This window comes from Salvelinus namaycush, chromosome 10 (assembly GCF_016432855.1).
Source record: "Salvelinus namaycush isolate Seneca chromosome 10, SaNama_1.0, whole genome shotgun sequence".
Taxonomy (NCBI): domain Eukaryota; kingdom Metazoa; phylum Chordata; class Actinopteri; order Salmoniformes; family Salmonidae; genus Salvelinus; species Salvelinus namaycush.
Genome location: NC_052316.1, coordinates 20,278,300 through 20,299,317, shown reverse-complemented (window position 1 = coordinate 20,299,317; position 21,018 = coordinate 20,278,300). Strand labels below are relative to the sequence as shown.

The window sequence follows — 21,018 nt, the reverse complement described above, 5'->3', positions numbered from 1 at the left end:
TCTCAAGAAGCCAGTCATGATTCAATACATTTTGAGTTTATGTTATAGAAACACAATACTTGCCTCAGTGGAGGCTCGTAATTTACATTCTGAGTTTCCCCCTCTCATTTGGGCATTTATGTGGCAACCTCCTGGGTCTCTCTCTTTACAAATGAGCATAAGCTTTACCAGACCCCTCTGCATTGGACTCTGACTCCTTCCTTAAAACAGAACATCTCTCTCTTTACATGTTGAGCAATACAATGTAACTGATGAATGTGCTTTCTAAAGGCCCAGCTTTAGGTGAAACCTTCATGTGAGTTGGTCAATAGCAGCAGCCCTAGCCTGGAGTCACAGAGAGCCCACGTTACCGTCAGGGGAGCTGGAGAAAACATCCAGCTGTGTCCAACTCCTCTGCACACTTAGAAGGAAAGACACATCTGCAATGGGAGCGATGTGGACTTGGAGCAGTGAGAATGGAAACTGTTTCAATATGCAGTAGTACTGGACCTACAATCCAACTAAGTAACATACAGGCCAAACCAAAACACAACACACTCACGGCTAAATTAAAGTGTGAGGCTACAGTACATAAACAAAATAAATCCCTCAATTATTCAAGGACAACTGTTGTAACAATTCATGTGATGATTATGAATGAACTTTGAACAACAATGAAGGGAGGGAACACTGAGCCACCAGTCAAGCAGTAGTTCACTCTGTCCTCTTGGGGGATGCCTCCCTCCCCCACTACTCCTTTCTTTACTACCGATACAACTGGAAAATACATTCATCCATATGAATGATGAATCTCAACAGTGTAACATGGTAATGAGTATGCCTACTAACGTAAAAATAAATGAATACAAAAAGTTGATCGCATCTTAAAGTTAAGTCCTTTAAGTCCCTTAAAATGTTATGATTTGATGGTGAATTACGCGTAAATAAGAATTAGGTTTAGAGAAAGGAGCAGGTAAAAAATGCTGGAAATAAAAAAAGATAGTCTTACCATTTCTCTCTGTTGTTTTGGAAAGGCGTTCAACTTTTCTTTCAGTACTCGTTGCATGCCAACTTATGTAACTGACTTCATTATTTGAATATTATACACAAAACCAAAAGCACATTTTAGTGACGGTAAAGACAACCAATCACAGCCAATCAAGGTTAACCGTGGTGAGTGTCTCACTCCCCCAAAAATATTTTGTTTCTTGCAAACGTTTCGCCAGGAGGGGAAAGTATAATTCTGAAAATACAAAGCTGGGAGTCTGGGACAGAGCTGCACAGTCTGAGGGAAGCAAAACAGCTACCCAGATGTCTCCTCAACGCAGCACACTATTGTACTGAATACTCACTGACATGACATTACTCTATTACACTGCTGCCTTGAGTTAGGAGGTCGTATGTTTCTGAAAACAAAAAGAAACTGTACAACTATCCAAAAGAAAATGATAAGATAATTCAAATGTAAACAATAGTGACACAGACAGTAGACACTGCATGCGCTGGAGCAGGTTTTCAATCGAGGCCTGCGCAATCAATCCCAACTTTTTTTGCGTAGTGGACGGGGCGCTAGCTGATGAATGACTGGCGCTGGACAGGGCTTGCATTAGTTTGGTCTGCTGTTACTTTTTATTCTACACTCCCTGAAGTTCAAGTTCATCCTGCAATTACACCATGTCTGGTTTCCCTTAGCAACCAGACAGCCCTGGACGTGACCATCCCCGGAGCAGGCTCATAAGGCCCCCTCCATCCCCCTTCGGTTCCCTTATGTTCCTCTCTCTGAGCAGGGCTGAAGGAGCAGAGGCCCACAAGAGGCTAGACGACACAGAGCAAAGGAAAAAGGACTTCCTCTGACAAAGAAATACTTCCCCTATGAGTGCAGCAGGACTATGCAACAGAGACTAGATATCCCGTGACAATTGGCAGAATTAACACTACAAAGTCGTTTCTCTCTATACTTTTGAGTTGGGTTACAACAAAAGAAAAGGTAATCTGGGGTGTAGCATTGTCCCTGTGTTACTACATTCCAATGTGTTTGTTATTATTGCATGTGCATGATCCCTGCGTTCTTTCATATTTCTACTGGCCAGATGAGATGACTCTGCCATTTTACTTCACATCTAATTCACCTCTCAAGTTAAATTTTTTTTAAAGCGCGCACACACACACACACACACACCTCTCCTAGCTCAGCAGTCTCTCTCATTCTCTTCCTCTACATCATCACAACCCTCACCGAGGTACACTTGCACTTTTTATGGAGCAGGAAGCACTGCAATGCAGCAGCAAGCCCCAAAATGCCTCAGCTCTGTAGCCACATTGGGACATATAGAGGTAATGTGTTGGTTTCGTTGGTATATTAGTGAGATCAACTTCATATTTCAAAGTTGACAAAATTCAAGCCTCAACTTTCCCTAAATGGAAGAGAAATCCATGAGTGTTAACACTGAATATCTACGATCACACTGAGGTAAATGTAAGCTTGAACGAGAGACATTTCTTAGGCCGTGTTAATCTCTCACACACAGCCAAAAGCCCTGTTATATCAAAAGGGTCCTGGGCTGGCTGTAAACATTCGGACCCTGAGGCAAATCCTAGCTAATGCCCTCAGATATATAATTGAACATAGATGTATGGCTTTGATATCAGAGAGAGGAACAGAGCCAGGGGGTGAGAGAGTTTACAGCTCTAAGCTGCTTTGAGGCCTATATACAGTATGTCTGACATCAGCAAAATTCTTGTATCATAGTGATTAGGATTATTTAAGTGATTTACATAATATACCGTAATACAGTGTATAGATATTCCTTTCATCAACTGTTACTAATTCAGTAGCATTCCCTGTGGTGGCTATGTGAACATAAGCGTGAGTTATGTACAGTTACGGACATCAGTGAAATAGTGTGTAACAAACATAGAAATCAATGTCTTTTCTCCCGTAAAGTTAACGGTGCTGTGTACCTGTGCCTGGTAGAGTGCGCCAGGGTCTCGAGGTCCGATCCCTACAAAGGAGCGGTTGGCAGGGGGCGTCCCAGGAGCTGAGTATGCTGAGAGAGAGCGAGAGAGGACACTCTTATAACATAAAGGCTTGTTATATCAATCAGATTGGGCAGTAATGAATATGTGTGTTTAATCTCTTGTTAACTGAATTAGCCGCCTGTGCCAGATCATTAAGACTGGCAGATGTGTCGTGCACACAGTTATTTCAAGGGAATTCCCCTGCCTCAGACACTAACTGAAATTGACATCATATTCTGGTATATGCATCATTTTGAAATACTGTGCAGCAATACAAGACCTCAGACCCTTCATCAGAACCATTGTTGGTCATAATTTATCTTGATCATCCAGTACAATGTAATGGAACTTAGTATCCTATCAATTAGACAGTGATCTGTGGATTGACAAATTGATCTGTTGACACGTAGGCCCTTCGCATTTCACTGAAACAGTGGACTCTTGTCAGCATCCAACAAACTTTGTACTGTAACTTTCCAATACTGATTAAGAAAATGTATCGCTAATGGAAGCTGGCGTGGTGAAGGACCTTAGCAGAGATTTCAATCAAAGTCACATGAGGATTTATTGGTATTATTAAAGCGTCGTCAGTAAAGCATATAGAGCTGTCCTCTCTGAATGAAATAATCATGATTAATGATGATGGGAGTAGGAGTTGCACTGCAATGCCTGAACGTTTCCTCTCTCCCCCCTCTCTTATAAAGGACTGAGAGACAATAGCCTCGTCCTTCAGGTAATGAATCAGTAATAAGTACGATGGGTCTGTATGACAACCCTATGCACTTAGAAACTATTGTCACTGAAGACCTAGGGGCTGGGAGTAGCAGGCTCACCAGCGGCCCACTTACTGGGTGACGTGGGGGAGTTGGCTCCCCCGTCCGAGGTGGTGGTGCTGGACTTGGAGTCGGAGGGCAGCGTCAGTCGAGGCATTCCAGGGGGCGGAGGAGGCGCCAGCATCTGGGAGGAGATGTAGTGACTGGGCACCTTCACTTGACCACTGCCGTTCAGCTGGGAAGGGAGAGAGGGGGGCACATGTCAGCTGTACAGTGGGGGATGGTAAGAAGGAGGGGGAAAGGAGGAGGAGGCTTCACTGCGGCAGCACAGATGATATAATACTGTTGATGTCACTGCACTGTCCCGGTCTCTCAAACACACACCTTCCCTCTCCATCAGCGTGTGTGTGTGTGTGTGTGTGTGTGTGTGTGTGTGTGTGTGTGTGTGTGTGTGTGTGTGTGTAAGGGAGTCAGAGAGAGAGGGGAGAGGGAATGAGTGATGTCCAGGGGCCTGCACTGCTCAGCCAGTCATCCATCCATGGCTGCTCTTCTACTGGCTGGCATGGCTTTCATAGACTCTCTCCTCCCCAGATGGAAAGGACTGCAGTGCACACTCACTGTCCTCCACAACAATGGATGAGCAAATGAGTCAGCTTCATTATGGTCCCATGCGCTCGTCCTTTGTGACTGCCTGGCTGCAGTCGCACTGCAGCAGGGGGAATTTCAATGACTCTGCAGTTTGGGCTGAGCAGAGCCCAGCGTGGTTGCTGCTGGGGGGCACTCCTGATAAATGTCTCTCCTCTTTCCTCTGTGAGCTGCCTGCCTGCGCCAGAGCCGTGCACTCTGCCAACCTCAGCATCACCGCTAGAGACGTACAGGGATCTCCTTCTCCCTCCACTCCTTTCCAAGTGAAAACAGAAACAGTACAGCAGCTTCATTGAGCAACCTGGCTTGTAATGCCGGCATTATTGAAGCAGGGAGGGGGGTCATTTGCATGTGGTGCAGTGGCAGGTCCTCTCAGCTGTGTGTCATATATGGATAATGAGTATAACCATGTCTGAGGATCTGGGCTGGTCCCAGGGCCAGCAGGCTGAGTCTAAACAGAGCAGGAAGTCTCAGGGCTTATTTTCCTCTCTGTGACAGGGGATTCACAACTGCTGTACTACCAGCCAGCCAATACATTGAACAACTATAATCTAAGAAGTTGGCTAAAGTGATTACAATGATTTTATGGCTTCAGATCTATCGAATTGTTGCCCCTTTCTCCTTTGTCATGTTTAAAGATACAGTATGGTGAGTGTTAATTGTTCTGAGAGTCACGGAGAGTCTGCAGTCTGGAGCAGAGGGGAGGAGTAGCAGCTACGTGAGGAAAACCTGACTCTAGCTGTTTACTATGTTCCTACATGGCTGCGGGCTGCTTCTCTCTCAGGTTACACCCCCTACAGTAGAGTATCCCCTGGCCAGTAAAGACCACAGTGGGGGAGAATATGGGAAAGAAATGGCATATCATACTGTTCACAGGGGACCAGGCCATCTGAGACAGGGTGACAATATAGGAAACATGAAGCATGAAGGAATTAAATAGCAAACAAACGAATAGGTGAATCTAAATGACAAATGGAAATAACACAATTCTCTGAATAAACCATTCAAACGTATAATACATTCCCTCTGGGAAATATACCCGAGTGAGTGAACTTCCCTTAACATGACCTCAAACTAAAGAGATGGCCATGACCTCACAGCCCGACATGATGTCACATTACTACAGGTTCTACTAGATGAACACATTAAACATGGTGAACTGAAAGCCACCTCTCTCTGCACATCAATGAGTGACAGCATTGGTGGCTGGCTCAGTTGTAACCTGGCGCTGCTGGGTTCTACTCCTATCTAGAATGACAGTGAGTAATGAGTAGGGTCAGGAGTTTTACTGACCACATAACCTGACCAGGACAAACTCTGGGCCTTAGTTAGAGTTGTTAGATGGGCTGGACTCACTGGGCTGGGCTGCTGGTTGGACGGGTCACAGGCCAGGGAGACCAGGTCCTTCAGCGGGTCTTGGGAGCTGAGGTGTGGCGGGTAGCGGATGGCGGTGTGGGGGAAGTAGGAGGTGGACTGGGGCAGGATGGAGGTGGTGGGGAAGTGCAAAGACGAGGAGGGGTGCGGACTCCGAGAAATCCCTGCACAGAGAGAGACAAAGGGAGAAAAGAGAGGGAGGGAGAGGAAGAAAGAGAGAGATGGAGACAAAGAGAGAAAATATTTGAATAAGTGTACTTGTTCATGCTCCAAAATGATGGTATGCTTGAGATAATAAAAGTGACATTGAAAGATGTGTGGTTCTGCAAAACAAAATTACAATTCCGTGTGAGTTCAATTCTCTACACTCAGTGACTTTAATACAACCACTCTTCATGGGAAAAAATGATATATACATGTAATGAAATGACTCAGTCTTTGCGCCTCTCCTTTGGTACAGTACCTATTGCAAGGGTTTGTGTTTCACATTTAGTACAGCAACTCTATCAGCACCACGCGCTAATTTAGCTGACATATGAAGATGCACGACCAATTCATTTTATTCGCGGCTTTAATTGTTCATGCATCATCCAGCAAACGTTTGGCTGGGGAACACTACCTGCTCATCGATTAGTCTTCATTGACTCCACAACAAATTATCTGTCAGAAAGTGTTCACGGGATGTTCAATTAAAACCTCAAATAATGCATTGCCTGACAGGAAGCTGGTCTTGTTGAAAGCATAATGCCTGCAGTCAGTGCCTACATCAGGCTTAACTCAACAGATACAGGCATTAGAAATGTGGAACTATGTAGATAGTGTTGCTGTTGAACCTCCCTACAGCACGAGACACTACATAAGGAATCTCAGCTGTGGAGAAGTATGACACGTCATCTCTTTTTTATTGACAGTTCAGACTTTTTTGCTATTTTTTTTTTTATAAACGATTCTCATCCTTTGGAGACGTGCATGTGTGAGGGTGATGGATTGTGGCAACAGTGACAAGACGTCTCCTGTGAATGTGATTTGCATAAGAGTGTGTGTACTGACCACTGTGCACTGCGATGACGGGCCGGTGGTGCTGTGTGAAGCCGAGACGTGGGGAGCTCTCCTGAGGAGACGGGCTGTCCATCTCTGTCTTCTTTACTCCAGGGGACATGCCTGGACACAGAGACAGAGATACACAGAGGGTGTTACTGATGCCACTAGGACTCCCATAATAAAAATGCCTGTCTGGAGAAGACTATTGAAAAGACCCTACATTTAATTGCCCAATTGAATCTGCTACTACATGGCTTTTGTAATTACAGTAACTCACCACAGGGTGGCAGGGTGCATTGACGCGACCCAGTAAGTCCTCAGTGCTGCAGCACATTGCAGTGAGCACATGGGCTCCCAACTAACTTCCTCATTGAGAGGAAACAACAGGATCAGAATCAATGTTATGTTTTGGTCAGGTCTACCCCAAATCCGGTTAGTCTAGGTAGATCACTCACATTCCCAAGAGGCCTGCAGTGCCTGATACCAGAGTTGCTTAGATGTGCTAAAACAAATGCATCTTTGTTGCAGTGGTATTACTGGCAGGGTGGAACCCTCCTCCTCCTCCTCCGTGTTTAGTTTGCTATCGCACACAGAATGTGCGTAAGGAACCCTTTCTCCACCCAGCTAGGGCCTGTTATACATTAGGGTATTAACATTGCACAGCTCTTTGTTTCCTTCTTAGGAGTGGTGGAGCACACAGTACACAAGTTATTACTGTGATACTGTACAGAGGGAGTCAGTCATGGAGTGACGGAGGTTTCTCTCTCACACATTATACGTTTATACCCCTCACTCTAATTGTTTTCTGAGAAAGAGATTGAGAGAGAGGGAGGAAGACAGAGAGAGAGGGGGAAAGCCTTATTTGACAGCTTCCTCTTCCCCTGCTCTACACCAGCCCTCTGTCTCAGAGTGGAGTGAGTAAACCAGGGCTTTTCAGGAATGTCAGAGGGCAAGCTGAGGTTCAACGGGAGACTTGCTCATAGGATAAACATGCACGTCCGGCTTAGTGCTGGGGGCTAGGCAAGGGCAGCCATTACAGCACTGACGCTAATTACCTGATCACACTAATCTGACTGACCACTCCGCTCAGTCTTCAAGGGTCTAGGCCAACCCACACATCTACCTACTGTAGTGACACATTATATTAATATTTACATTGCAATATCTTGAGAATATATCTTTTGAACAAAGTCTACAGAGTATGAGATGTAATCTAATCGATGGTTAAGTGCGGCTTAAACCGTAACCTCCTTAACAGAGTTGGTAGTGCTGGTGACCTGAGCCAGGGGTCAAACCACAGCTCTACAGGAGGCCAGGCATTACCCTTTCCAATCCATTCGCCCGGCTGCAGACTGGCGCAAGCTTCCCTAGTATAGAGGCAAGCTTCCCCAGACCACCTCTACCTGGGGAAGGTGCACAAACATCCTCCTCTCACACAGCCTGTAACCCCCCCACCATCTCAGAGCAATCATCCGAAGGGGTCGTTAAAGAGGAGCTCGTTAGAGCTGTCTAGACAGGAAGAGCGTGAGCACGACACGAGGAGGGCTGGGCCAGACTCCTGCAGGGTCTCTGACGGGGTCGAGGCTGGGGGGGAGAGGGGCCGGCTCTGCTCTATTGACCTCCACAGCTCTGGTGTCAGCATCAGGGTCCCTGTATCGTGGGGCCCTCCTGGAGCCCGGGGCCCAGCCGGGGCCACTCTGGTTAATAGCACCACAAAGCCCCCAGACACGCCACCAGGGCCCTTTACAGGCCACTGGACACTCTATTAGCGTAGCGTGAAGAGTCCACCACAGTTTAACAGGATTAGATCATATGGGAGACCGAGAACCCCCCTGGTAGAACAACACACAGTGCGTTAAACACTCAGGTAACAGTTCTGTTGTAAAGATGCTGATCCTCCTCCCACTTACTGCTGCCAACCCATGGTTAGAGAGCTGCCTCGTGGCTCGTACACACATGTGTAGTGCACTTACTAGGCAGGCCCCACTCACTCAGCACACCCACTACCTGACAACTTACTCTGTCCCACACTCACTCACTCAACCACACTGTGCATGCTGTAACCTACTCATCCTATTTTTTTTTACCAGAACCAGGTCAGTGCTGAGGGTCATACTGTACAAGACCATGAGAAAGACACATGCCATTTCAATATTTAAAATACTGCTTTATACAATCATCTTGAAATGATTGCTTGTATCTAGATGAGAGATCCATAGTAGCTTTCCTGTTTGCTAAAAATCTTTGTTAGGAATATTATTCCATACCAGCAAACTGATAGGTGAACCTGAGGTGAGAGGAAAGCAAGAAGGTAGCTAATGCGACATTGCATCTGTGGATACTGCTCCAAGGTACCTTGGGCCACTTGGATTTTTGCAGACTTTCACAAAAAATTTTGGTTCATTAATTATGACTTCAGGCTCAATTTGGGAAATTTGAAGCTGCGTACTTTCTGTTTATAACATGATATATTTATAATTTGCTCTTTAGCACTGTGTCAGTGGCTTTCAAGGTAATTGAAGTGAAAGTACGGCCTGATATTTCAGCTGTTTCCCCACTGTGATTATGAAAAGTACGAGTTGATGTTTCTCGACAGCCCTAATGAAGAACATTTAAGAGGGACACCAGAACTGAGTCACCGTTTGTAATTACTGAAGAGTTGGAGGAGAGCCAGTGTCCTCAGCATGACATCATGAGTTTGTACTAACTGATGAGCAATAAGCACTGTCCTTGTCAAAACTATATAATAGCTAAGAGTTTGTGTGGAAGCCCAGAGGGGATGCTCACCTCCTTCCAGATCCTCTTGCCAGGTGCGGGAGCTGCTAGCCGGGGAGTTGGGAGAGGTGTAGTACTCCCCCCCAGGACTGGTGTCCACATCATCCTCCATGGAGCCTGACTTGTGCCTCTTACTCCTGGATGTCACACAAAGGGAGAGAGGCAGGAGGAAATAAGGGGAAGGCAATGTGACATATTGACAGTTCAAAACTGTGTATAAAGTATGTACACACGCACAGTACACAAGTGGGTCAACACCGGCAACCTGGAGATGGCCGGGAGGAAACTGAGCAGCTCCAGGATTTTCAGGTAAACCAGTTATTTACGGTTTCAGTTTGTCCCAGCTTTACTTGACGTTTACAGTGAAAAATAAGACAATAAGTCACAGCTTGTGTTTTGGCAGTGTTGCACACGCCCAGATAAATCTCATGAGGAACAGCCATTGTCACTGTAGTGAAGGTCTTGTGCTTTCAACACCAGGATACTGCTCTCTGTGCATCAATAAAAACAACCATACAGTCCTCCTGTCATCTGCCTAGTGGTTGCACATCCAGCCATTCACTTATGCAAGGCTCGTGTTAATAATATGGAATGTATTCTAACATTCCCTCTAAATGTGAGTTTTTTCGCAGGGTAGAGTACAAACAAACTGAGTGTTTTGTCTATTTGAACTATATGCAGTATATTCATTTCCAGTCTAGGTGTGTGTGTGTGTGTTTCGGGGCTGGGTACTGACCCGCTGGAGGAGGTGCTGGGCAGGGTTCTCCTCATGCCCACCCCTGAGGGGTTAAGGTCATAGGCCAGGTGCCCCTGCAGCTCTCCCAGAGAAAAGTTAGGGCCTGCCCCCGTCACCACCGGAGCTGCACACAACACACAGGGGGGACAGGTCGGTCAGGGGAGGAACACACACTGTACCACACTTTCAATTAGACATCAATTATCTATGGAATAATACTCAAATATCTACATAAATGACATAACACCATCCTCAAGCTAACTCAGCTTCACACGCAGCTGAAGAAGTGTGTCGCTCTGTGAGCAAACATATTGTGTTATATCTGTGTGTACTTCTCTGTAACAACAAGAAAAGCCTCCACAAATCTAATCAAATCCAAGTTTATTGGTTGCATACGCAGATTAGCTCCAACAGTGCAGTAATACCTAGCAATACATAACAATACACAAATAATCCATAAAAGTAAAAAGAAAGAAATGACGAAATATCAGAATGAGCAACGTCACAGTACGGAATTTATATATACAGTACCAGTCAAAAGTTTGGACACACCTACTCATTCAAGGGTTTTTCTACATTGTAGAATAATAGTGAAAACATCAAAACTATGAAATAACACATATGGAATCATGTAGTAACCAAAAAAGTGTTAAACAAAACAACATTTATTTTATATTTGTGATTCTTCAAAGTAGCCACCCTTTGCTTTGATGACAGCTTTGCACACTCTTGGCATTCTCTCATCCAGCTTCACCTGGAATGCTTTTCCAACAGTCTTGAAGGAGTTCCCACATATACTGAGCACTTGTTGGCTGCTTTTCCTTCACTCTGCGGTCCAACTCATCCCATCTCAATTGGGTTAAGGTCGGGTGATTGTGGAGGCCAGGTCATCTGATGCAGCACTCCATCACTCTCCTTCTTGGTAAAATAGCCCTTACACAGCCTGGAGGTGTGTTGGGTCATTGTCCTGTTAAAAAATAAATGATAGACCCACTAAGCGCAAACCAGATGGGATGGCGTATCGCTGCAGAATGCTGTGGTAGCCATGCTGGTTAAGTGTGCCTTGAATTCTAAATAAATCACTGACAGTGTCACCAGCAAAGCACCCCCACACCATCACACCTCCTCCATGTTTCACGGTGGGAACCATACATGCAGAGATCATCCGTTCACCCACTCTGCGTCTCACAAAGACATGGCGGTTGGAACCAAAAATCGCAAATTTGGACTCATCAGACCTAAAGGACAGATTTCTACCGGTCTAATGTCCATTGCTTGTTCCTTGGCCAAAGCAACTATTTTCTTCTTATTGGTGTCCTTTAGTAGTGGTTTCTTTGCAGCAATTCGACCATGAAGGCCTGATTCACGCAGTCTCCTCTGAAAAGTTGTGTCTGTTACTTGAACTCTGTGAAGCATTTATTTGGGCAGCAATTTAAGGCTGGTAACTCTAATGAACCTATCCTCTGCAGCAGAGGTAACTTTGGGTCTTCCTTTCCTGTGGCGGTCCTCATGAGAGCGAGTTTCATCAAAGTGCTTGATGGTTTTTGCGACTGCACTTGAAGAAACTTAAAAGTTCTTCAAATTTTCTGTATTGACTGACCTTCATGTCTTAAAGTAATGATGGACTGTCGTTTCTCTTTGCTTATTTGAGCTGTTCTTGCCATAATATGGACTTAGTATTTTACCAAATAGGACTATGTTCTGTATACTACCGCTACCTTGTCACAACACAACTGATTGTCTCAAACGCATTAAGGAAAGAAATTCCTCAAATTAACTTTTACAAGGCACACCTGTTAATTGAAATGCATTCCAGGTGACTACCTCATGAAGCTGGTTGAGAGAATGCCAAGCGTGTGTAACGCTGTCATCAGGTTAAAGGGTAAACTTTGAAGAATCTAAAATCTAAAATATATTACATTTTTGGTTATTACATGATTCAATATGTGTTATTTCATAGTTTTGATGTCTTCACCATTACTCTACAATGTAGAAAATAGTAAAAATAAAGGAAAACCCTTGAATGAGAAGGTGTGTCCAAACTTTGTCTGGTACGTACGTACGTACATACGTACGTACGTACGTACACACACTGTACAAAACATTAAGAACACCTTCCTAATATTGAGTTGCACCCCATTTTTCCCTCAGAACAGCCTCAATTTGTCGGGGCCTAAACTACAAGGTGTTGAAAGTGTTCCACAGGGATGCTGGCCCATGTTGACTCCAATGCTTCCCACAGTTGTGTCAAGTTGGATGGATGCCCTTTGGGTGGTGGACCATTCTTGATACACACGGGAAACTGTAGAGCATGAAAAACCCAGCAGCTTGCAGTTCTTGGCACACTCAAACCGGTGTGCCTGGCACCTACTACCATACCCTGTTCAAAGGCACTTAAATATTTTGTCTTGCCCATTCACCCTCTGAATGGCACACATATACAATCCATGTCTCAATTGTCTCAAGGCTTAAAAATCATTATTTTACCTGTCTCCTCCCCTTCATCTACACTGATTGAAGTGGATTTAACAAGTGACATCAATAAAGGATCATAGCTTTCACCTGGATTCACCTGGTCAGTCTATAACATGCCAAGAGCAGGTATCCTTAATGTTTTGTACACTCAGTGTATATATAAAGTGGGTAAAACAGCATGTAAACATTATTAAAATTATAGTGTTCAATGACTATGTACATAGGGCAGCAGTCTCTAAGGTTCAGGGTAGAGTACTGGGTGGTAGCCGGTTAGTAACAGTGTCTAAGGTTCAGGGTAGAGTACTGGGTGGTAGCCGGTTAGTAACAGTGTCTAAGGTTCAGGGTAGAGTACTGGGTGGTAGCTGGTTAGTAACAGTGTCTAAGGTTCAGGGTAGAGTACTGGGTGGTAGCCGGTTAGTAACAGTGTCTAAGGTTCAGGGCTGGGGACTGAGTGGTAGCCGGTTAGTAACAGTGTCTACGGTTCAGGGCTGGGGACTGAGTGGTAGCTGGTTAGTAACAGTGTCTACGGTTCAGGGCAGGGTACTGGGTGGTAGCTGGTTAGTAACAGTGTCTAAGGTTCAGGGCAGGGTACTGAGTGGTAGCCGGTTAGTAACAGTGTCTAAGGTTCAGGGCAGGGTACTGAGTGGTAGCCGGTTAGTAACAGTGTCTAAGGTTCAGGGCAGGGTACTGAGTGGTAGCCGGTTAGTAACAGTGTCTAAGGTTCAGGGCAGGGTACTGAGTGGTAGCCGGTTAGTAACAGTGTCTAAGGTTCAGGGCAGGGTACTGAGTGGTAGCCGGTTAGTAACAGTGTCTAAGGTTCAGGGCAGGGTACTGAGTGGAGGCTGGCTAGTGGTGACTGTTTAACAGTCTGATGATAGAAGCTGTGGAGAAAGAATCTGTTTCTCAGCCTCTTGGTCCCAGCTTTGATGCACCTGTACTGTCTCTGCCTTCTAGATGGTAGAGGGGTGAATAGGCTGTGGCTCAGGTGGCTGAGGTCCTTGATGATCTTCTTGGCCTTCATGTGAAGCAGGTTGCTGTATATGTCCTGGAGGGCAGGCAGTGTGCCCCCGATGATGCATTGGACTGACCGCACCACTCTCTGTCGGTGTGGAGGGACCATTTCAGGTCCTCAGTGATGTGTACACCGAGGAACTTTAAGCTTTGGACTCTCTCCACTGTGGTCCCGTCGATGTGGATGGGGGTGTACTCTCTCTGCTGTCTCCTGTAGTCCACGATCAGCTCCTTCGTTTTGTTGACGTTGAGCGAGAGGTTACAAAAAGTGGACAATCCCAGCTGCAGTCTGCTACTGCACTTCAACTCTCAGGACAACAGTATGAGGATGTAGCAGCCATCTATCAGCATTTACCCCATTTCCCCTCTCAGGTTTCCACTAATGTCATTTATATGGCCATGTGCATTAATGGCTGCCTGCTACTGTGCTGTGTTCAGGTTGGAGTGGACAGAGATGTTGTTGCAGTATACTACGCTAGTGTGTACTATACTGTACTGAGCCGTGGGGAGACAGTGAGCTCGGAGAACAATGTCCCATTTGTTAGGGCAGGTACGCACAGTGGGATGGCGTCACTACAGATCCCCAGGCAATCAATCTCTCCCTAACTCATACACTGTACCGAGACGCTGGGGAACACAAGACAAAGGGAGGATTCATGGATCTCCAGTGTAGAAAGTCCTTCACGTGCACCTTACAGGAAACCCTGGCCAAAAAGGAATAACCATGGAGGGATCTCCAAACATGAGCAGGGGTGGTTGAACGCATAGAAACATACTTTACTAGTGTAATTAAACAGAGCAGAATGTGTTGTTATTACTGCTTTGCATCACCACGGCTATCCAGCTCAACCATAGAAATAGAATCCAACACATTGACTTGTAGGGGGATTCCTGTTCTAATAATTATAACTTCTAAAAAGCGGCTAATGTCTCATAGGATATGCATCCCATATGAGGCCTGGGTAAATACAGTAGAAAGCACTTAAAAGTAACATTAGTTAAATAAGCTAATTACGTAGTCTAAAATCAACGCCTCTTGGGGTTTAAAACACACGCTTTGATATTAGCGTAAATACATGATACAAGTGTTGTGGAGTTTGTGATATGAATCTGAATGTGTCACATAAACAGAGGTGCAGGTGATAGCTGTTATAGCATAGCATCATGTGCAGCTGAGGATTTGGGGAGTGGAGGGAGTGAATCTGAAATAGCAGTCTTTTCCCCAGGGAGACCAGATGGCAGGTGGTTAATTGAAGTCTTTAACTACGTTTCCTTCCAATTAGTCAGTCAAGGCGTGACATGGAAAACAGAGAGCCTGTTTGACAGGTGTAAAGTGAAATGTTTTCCCTATGCACCATAATAACTCACTCATTTAGTTTTGATAATTGTAGCTACAGCGTTCCACATCAGCTGTCAGCTGTGGTGTGTGTGTGTGTGTGTGTGTGTGTGTGTGTGTGGGTGGGTGAATGTACGCGCATCAGAGCTTGTTGCTCCTACTGAATGACAGATGAAGACTGACCCTTTGGAGAACGGCATATCACTGGGAAAACTGAAAACGCGATCAATTACATGTGACAGATGGCCGAGCTTCTCTCCCTTCAGCTCCCTTAACATTAGCTGTCTTTCAAATCTGATTCAACTCCATTTCTAAACCTAATGAAATAACGGATGCAAATGACAAGTCAGATTGGAGGGTAAGTGAATGGAGATCTCAGGTGGTGACTAGTGAAGCCTGTGTGTGGCTGGGAGAGGATGCTTATTCATACAGAGTAATTAGAGGCTGGTTGGCCATGTGGGGGCTGTGTTAATGTGGCCCTAATTCACTGCTAATGCCAGGCCTGGTGAGCACAGCATCCCCAGCCAACGACTGAGCACATAGCCTTGGCAATGTGAATAGAAAATATTGAATGGATATAACATCTGCAAAATCCACCCTGAGACAGATAAAACAACATAAAGGACTAGGAAGTCATAAAAAATTTCATTCTAAAGCCATATGATCTGATTCCCAGTCAGAAATCATATTGAGTGTCTGATGGGGTGTAGACAGTAAGGAGAGGTTTACTCTGCATGTTGTCTGTGATTAATGCTGTAAGTGGATTACGTTAGTATCTCCTGCAATCCTGGATCTGGATATTCCCTACCATCTTTATCATCTAGCCTGTTATACCATCCATGTGTTCCCTATTTCTGTGTATCTATCTGATGGGGATATGATTGAATTGCAGTGAAACAGGCAGCATTGCAGAGACTAGGAGCTCAGCTACTGAGGGGAGTAGAGTGACTGCCAGAGAGTGGCTGGGAGTTTCCACCCCCTGCCTGAGGGCCAGAGTTAGTGAGCTAGCAATTTCTTTACTGAAGAGGGCTGTCAGAAGTTTAATCACCATAGTTTATGTGACACATGTCCAGCTCCTAAGCATGTTGCTGTGTAAGTTATGGCTGAAAGGCGCCACACATGACGTTTTAAGAACAAAATATGGATTTTTGTTATATTTTTCCATTCAACCACAAATATTTTAAACCACGAGTAGCTTAATAAAAAGGTGAAAAATCTTACTTCTGGACACTTGCACCAGCTCTGTTACATTAAAAACTCCTGACGTCACAAAGCTTTCCTGAAACTCAGGAGCATCTGGAAAACACAGAGATTTGTCACCATGGAGAGTTCTATGACATAATACAACAAGCATCACAGTAACTTCTCACTTTTAAGAGACATCACAAGAAAAGGACACAACAAATGTCAGAGTATCAGCAAGCCAGTAAAACACATTTAAATAATGTTTTAGCCTGATAGAAACCTGTAATATATTGGATTCCATATATTACAGTGAAAGGTATTGTGTGTGTCTGTGGGTACTGGATTAATAACTATCTCAAAGCGTATGTCACTGTCTGGTAGTGTGTAAATAATTCAGAGTGTGTGTGTGTGTGAGAGAGAGAGAGAGAGAGAGTCCTTCGGGCCCCTTACCCATGGTGGCAGCTCGGCTATCCTCCTGATCTGACCCAATACCTGTGCGTGGGCTACTGCTCTGCTCTGACTCTGAAGAGAGGGAAGGAAAGGAAGAGAGAGGGGGTAGAAAGAGACAGACAGAGAGGGGGTGTTGGGGGAAGTCAGAAACAAGTCTAAATCCAGCATAATTTGTCTTACCACATAAAAGGCTCATTTGAGGGTGTTAAAGTAGTTGTAAACAGTCTTTAGAAAATAACCTATTTAGTGAGAAATAATGTGACAAATATCAAAAAGGTTAAGCACTATATTAAATAGATAGTACTAAAGCTATTATAACAAGTAGGGTTTCAATGTGAAACATGACCCAAATACCTCACTTAATAAATTTCTTGTTTAGGAAATGTAACTCTAATCCAATTGCAACAAAGGTTTCTGGCAGGCTATTTTAGTTGTTTTGCCAAAATGTACACTCAGTGAAGCATCACAACAATGGCAAGGCCACACAATCCAACCAGAAAACCAACTTTTATTTGTGTGAACTGACACCTGGCAAATGCAAATAATACAAGTAAATCAATAAAGTGCGGTCCAAACAGGAAGAACACTAGATTTACCACAAAGAGTCTGGCTGGCATTCCAAGTGAACAGCAGTGAAAACCTAAAAGATAAATAAATGGGGCTCTCTTCTATCAGATAGGCATGACTCCACTCACAGATCAAAGCCACACACATTCCACAATGCTCCACATGTTGGAGTTTAGAGCCTGTGGAGGGCGCGCCTCATTGAGATCTTCACATTAACTCCCCGTCACTAGAACAAGCACCCTGCTTCCCTCTACACTGGACAAGTGAGCCAGACACTGGTACTCAGCACTCTATTGTCCCACGAAACACTCTGACATCAATGCTCATGTTGCGCAACATTTCTATAGGCTATGCGAATGCAGGGGGGAAACAGAGTGATGGCCGCTAATAAAAAGAGGAGGTCCCATCAGCTTTCTATAGGCTTGGTCTACTATATTTATTTCCCAACTTTCCTAATATTACGCACATTGCATATATTTACAACAGGAGTATAGCCTATATGGCTGGGATGAAGAAAAAAAAACATGGGGAAAAGCGTCCTCCATTTGCTATTTAAGTGCATAGATGACATGTATTTTTCCCCCCACTGCCCCAGTTTCGATACAGGTGCATGATAATGGTCCATTCTAAATCAAAGTAAATGTCACACATATTATTTAGTATATGTAAAGACAAGATTAAAACAAGAATAGTCTGATGGTGTCACTTGTGAATTATATATTATCACTTGTGAATGATGCTCAGCATAACAAACAATGCCTTTTTTTGCGACTTGTTTTAATCATAGTTACCTCATGTAGCCTAGCCCATAGGCCTATATGTTTTAATAAGGTTCGTATCACAACTAAAGTGGCCAAATAACTTCTTAAAATTAACCACATTAGTCTGCTTTATAAGGGGTGTAGAGCCTAACTGGCATACAAGCAGCGAGTGAGTTTCAAGTTTGGGGAAGATCATTTTCACCATAAAAATGCACCTTTATAATAAAAGCATTACATGCTTTTGCGGTCACTTTTGATAATGGTGTTTTCCACTAATGGAACATTTGTGTTTATAGCCTACTACCATGTGCACATTGCTGTGCTTATAATGTGAAGAAATAGCCTAATAGTTTATCAACATTTTAAGCTAAACATTCTGATCTGTTGCGTCAGCCACATTGCATAAAAAAGGTTTGTATTCATTTGGGATCTATCACATCCCACAACTGTCCCAGACCATGTTTGGAATATTTATTTCTCGCACAGAAAATAATAGGTTGACCTTTACTGTTGAGGATAGTAGATTGACATAGGCTAGTGCTTTTGTTGTTCGTTAGGTCTACTCATCTTGTTGACTGACAAAAAAATATCTTCAATATGCATTGGATTGGATAAGGACGCGTGCAGTTGCATCCCCGATGTGTCTGTCTTAACTTGTAGCCTGTGAGAAAGACCCAATCATGTGACAGAGAGCCGTGTGAGTGAGAGACTCTTCGGAATGCCCAGCACACTCAGGGAGAAAGGCACAACGCAGCACTCCGGGCCACAAAAGGCATGGATATTTTTTTAGAGTATTACGTCCACAAAGGGGATGCCGCCGTGGAATTCGAGGCATTATCAAGTGCTTGTCAAATTGTGAATGAGAGACTATTGGAGTGTGTACAGCCTGAGCAAAAAACAGCCTTACAATGTATTAAAAATCAAAACATATAGCCCAACTAAAGTTACATTAATATGTTTAAATTAAGCATATAGGAATACCTATTTCTTTGTTAACCGCTCAACACAGAATAGCTGCATGTGCGCACTCCCTCAAATCGTTTGGATAAAATATTTATATTTTATTCAGCTTTGTTCAATTGTATTCTTCATACTGTAAAATAATGCCATGGAATTATAAGTAAATCTTGTCTTCTAAATGAACTAACGTAGCCCACAGTCATATGGCATAGCCATATCAGGACCTAACATAAGGACAACTCAGAGTATGCTATTATTTTCTTCTGAAACAGACTACATTTTCTTCATCTCATGCTTCTTTAGACCTGTCTAAAAAAAATTATGCATTTATTGTGCAGGTGTAGGCTATATTACATGGATTGATTAGACTTTTTAATATGCCCTCAGACAAAATTGCTGGCACAATGAGCAAAAGAAAGAGAGAACGAGAGCAAGACTAGGCTAGACAGACTGGCACACACAAAGACCCGTAATTCCCCAAAGACATTGCTCTGGAAAACAAATACATAGTTTCCATATTTTCGTTCATATATTTTAGAACAAAGTTTATATTAGGGTTTCTAACGGTTTTTGGGAGGGTGGGGGTGCAGGGCATCATGCCATATGATGATGCAATAAAACGATGTCCGAAGCAGGACACCATCCATTTTCCCTACGAAAGTAGTTGACGGCCATTTTGTTAACTGTTCAAAAGTTATTGTTATATTTTCAAGTAATATCTTACTTTTGATGGTTTTATCATTCCAGGATTGTAAGAGTTAACGAACAAATCACCAACACCTCTGCAATATCATTTAAACGTGATAAACTTATAAATGTCAGAACGGATATTAAATGACCATTGCAGCTGTCCCCTCGTGAGCTTGACAAAAGTTCAATGAGGGTGAAACTGATCTTCTTACTGCCCCACACCCTGGCCCTAAACTTGTTATTCTCTTCTTTTATATTTCTTTATTCACATTGCATCAATATAAGCAGTTTGGAAATGTGTTATTACGTACTTTCTGAATTTGCCGAAAAACTCTCTCTCCTATCTCTCTCTCTATCTATCCTCTCCCTCATATTCCCCGACCTCATCTTTACACATTTACTATTAATACATATTTATCATGGCCCTTGTTGTTGCTATTTTCTTTCCAAGTAAGTTATTTCTCTGGCTAGGGATCGCTCAACATAACATCATTTTTTGGCAGACATTTCATGTGCAGAGGAGTTTGCTTTTGGCAGCCATTTTAGATTGCTCTTTCTCCCGTCTCTCTTTCACTCACTCTCCCTCCCTCCCTCCCACTCTCTTTCTCGCCCAGAGCAAGAGCACACAAAGTACAACTAACCCTGTTGAACAGTGCCAGCATGCCCCTGTGCCAAGTCACCCCTTGAGACGAAAGACAAAAAGACAGAGCAGTGCCAGTGAACTGCTGTTGGCAGAGGGAGAGAAAGAGAGAAAAAGAGAGAAACAAAGAGAGAAATAAAGAGAGGGATAGAGATGCACAGTGTGTGTGTGGGGGGGGGGGGGGAGGGCAGAGAGAAAGAGAAAATGTTTTGTTAAAGAAGTGACTTAACGAGAAAGACATACTAGCCGAGTTACTCTGGAATCACAGTGAGTCACAGTTAAATTACAACACAGAAAAGACAGCATTACAAGCACAGGGAAGCAAAGTAGCTTCCCTCCTCAGTCCAACCAGGGGACACATGCTTGTCTGTCGTAAACTGACCACAAATACTCATAAAAGTCCCCCACCACCAGAGATATGGTCCAAGATGCAAGTATACTCGTAACTCAGATATTCATTGTTGTAACACAACCATTTGTACAGTGTACATGTTCCCATAACAAGAAAACCACAAGGCTGGTGAATTAGAATTTCTACCATGCTCCCAGTATTTGGTTTCATTTTGATCTCATGACATTATTGTAAATATAGAGGCTGGCTA

General features: G+C 43.9%; 1 protein-coding gene across 2 annotated transcripts in view; it reads right to left on the bottom strand.

Moving 5' to 3' along the window:
• Positions 1-21,018, bottom strand: part of LOC120054830 (nuclear factor 1 C-type-like) — a 109,479-nt gene that overhangs the window by 6,040 nt on the left and 82,421 nt on the right. Inside the window, exons 3-10 of one of the 2 annotated variants that reach the window (XM_039002482.1) lie at positions 16,799-16,870; positions 16,385-16,459; positions 10,342-10,465; positions 9,618-9,742; positions 6,840-6,950; positions 5,772-5,953; positions 3,831-4,005; positions 2,941-3,026 (exon numbers count right to left, since the gene is read on the bottom strand). In XM_039002482.1, coding sequence (XP_038858410.1) covers positions 2,941-3,026; positions 3,831-4,005; positions 5,772-5,953; positions 6,840-6,950; positions 9,618-9,742; positions 10,342-10,465; positions 16,385-16,459; positions 16,799-16,870 — 950 coding nt within the window. The remainder of the gene's footprint in view (positions 1-2,940; positions 3,027-3,830; positions 4,006-5,771; positions 5,954-6,839; positions 6,951-9,617; positions 9,743-10,341; positions 10,466-16,384; positions 16,460-16,798; positions 16,871-21,018) is intronic. The other variant, XM_039002483.1, reaches the window with a different exon arrangement.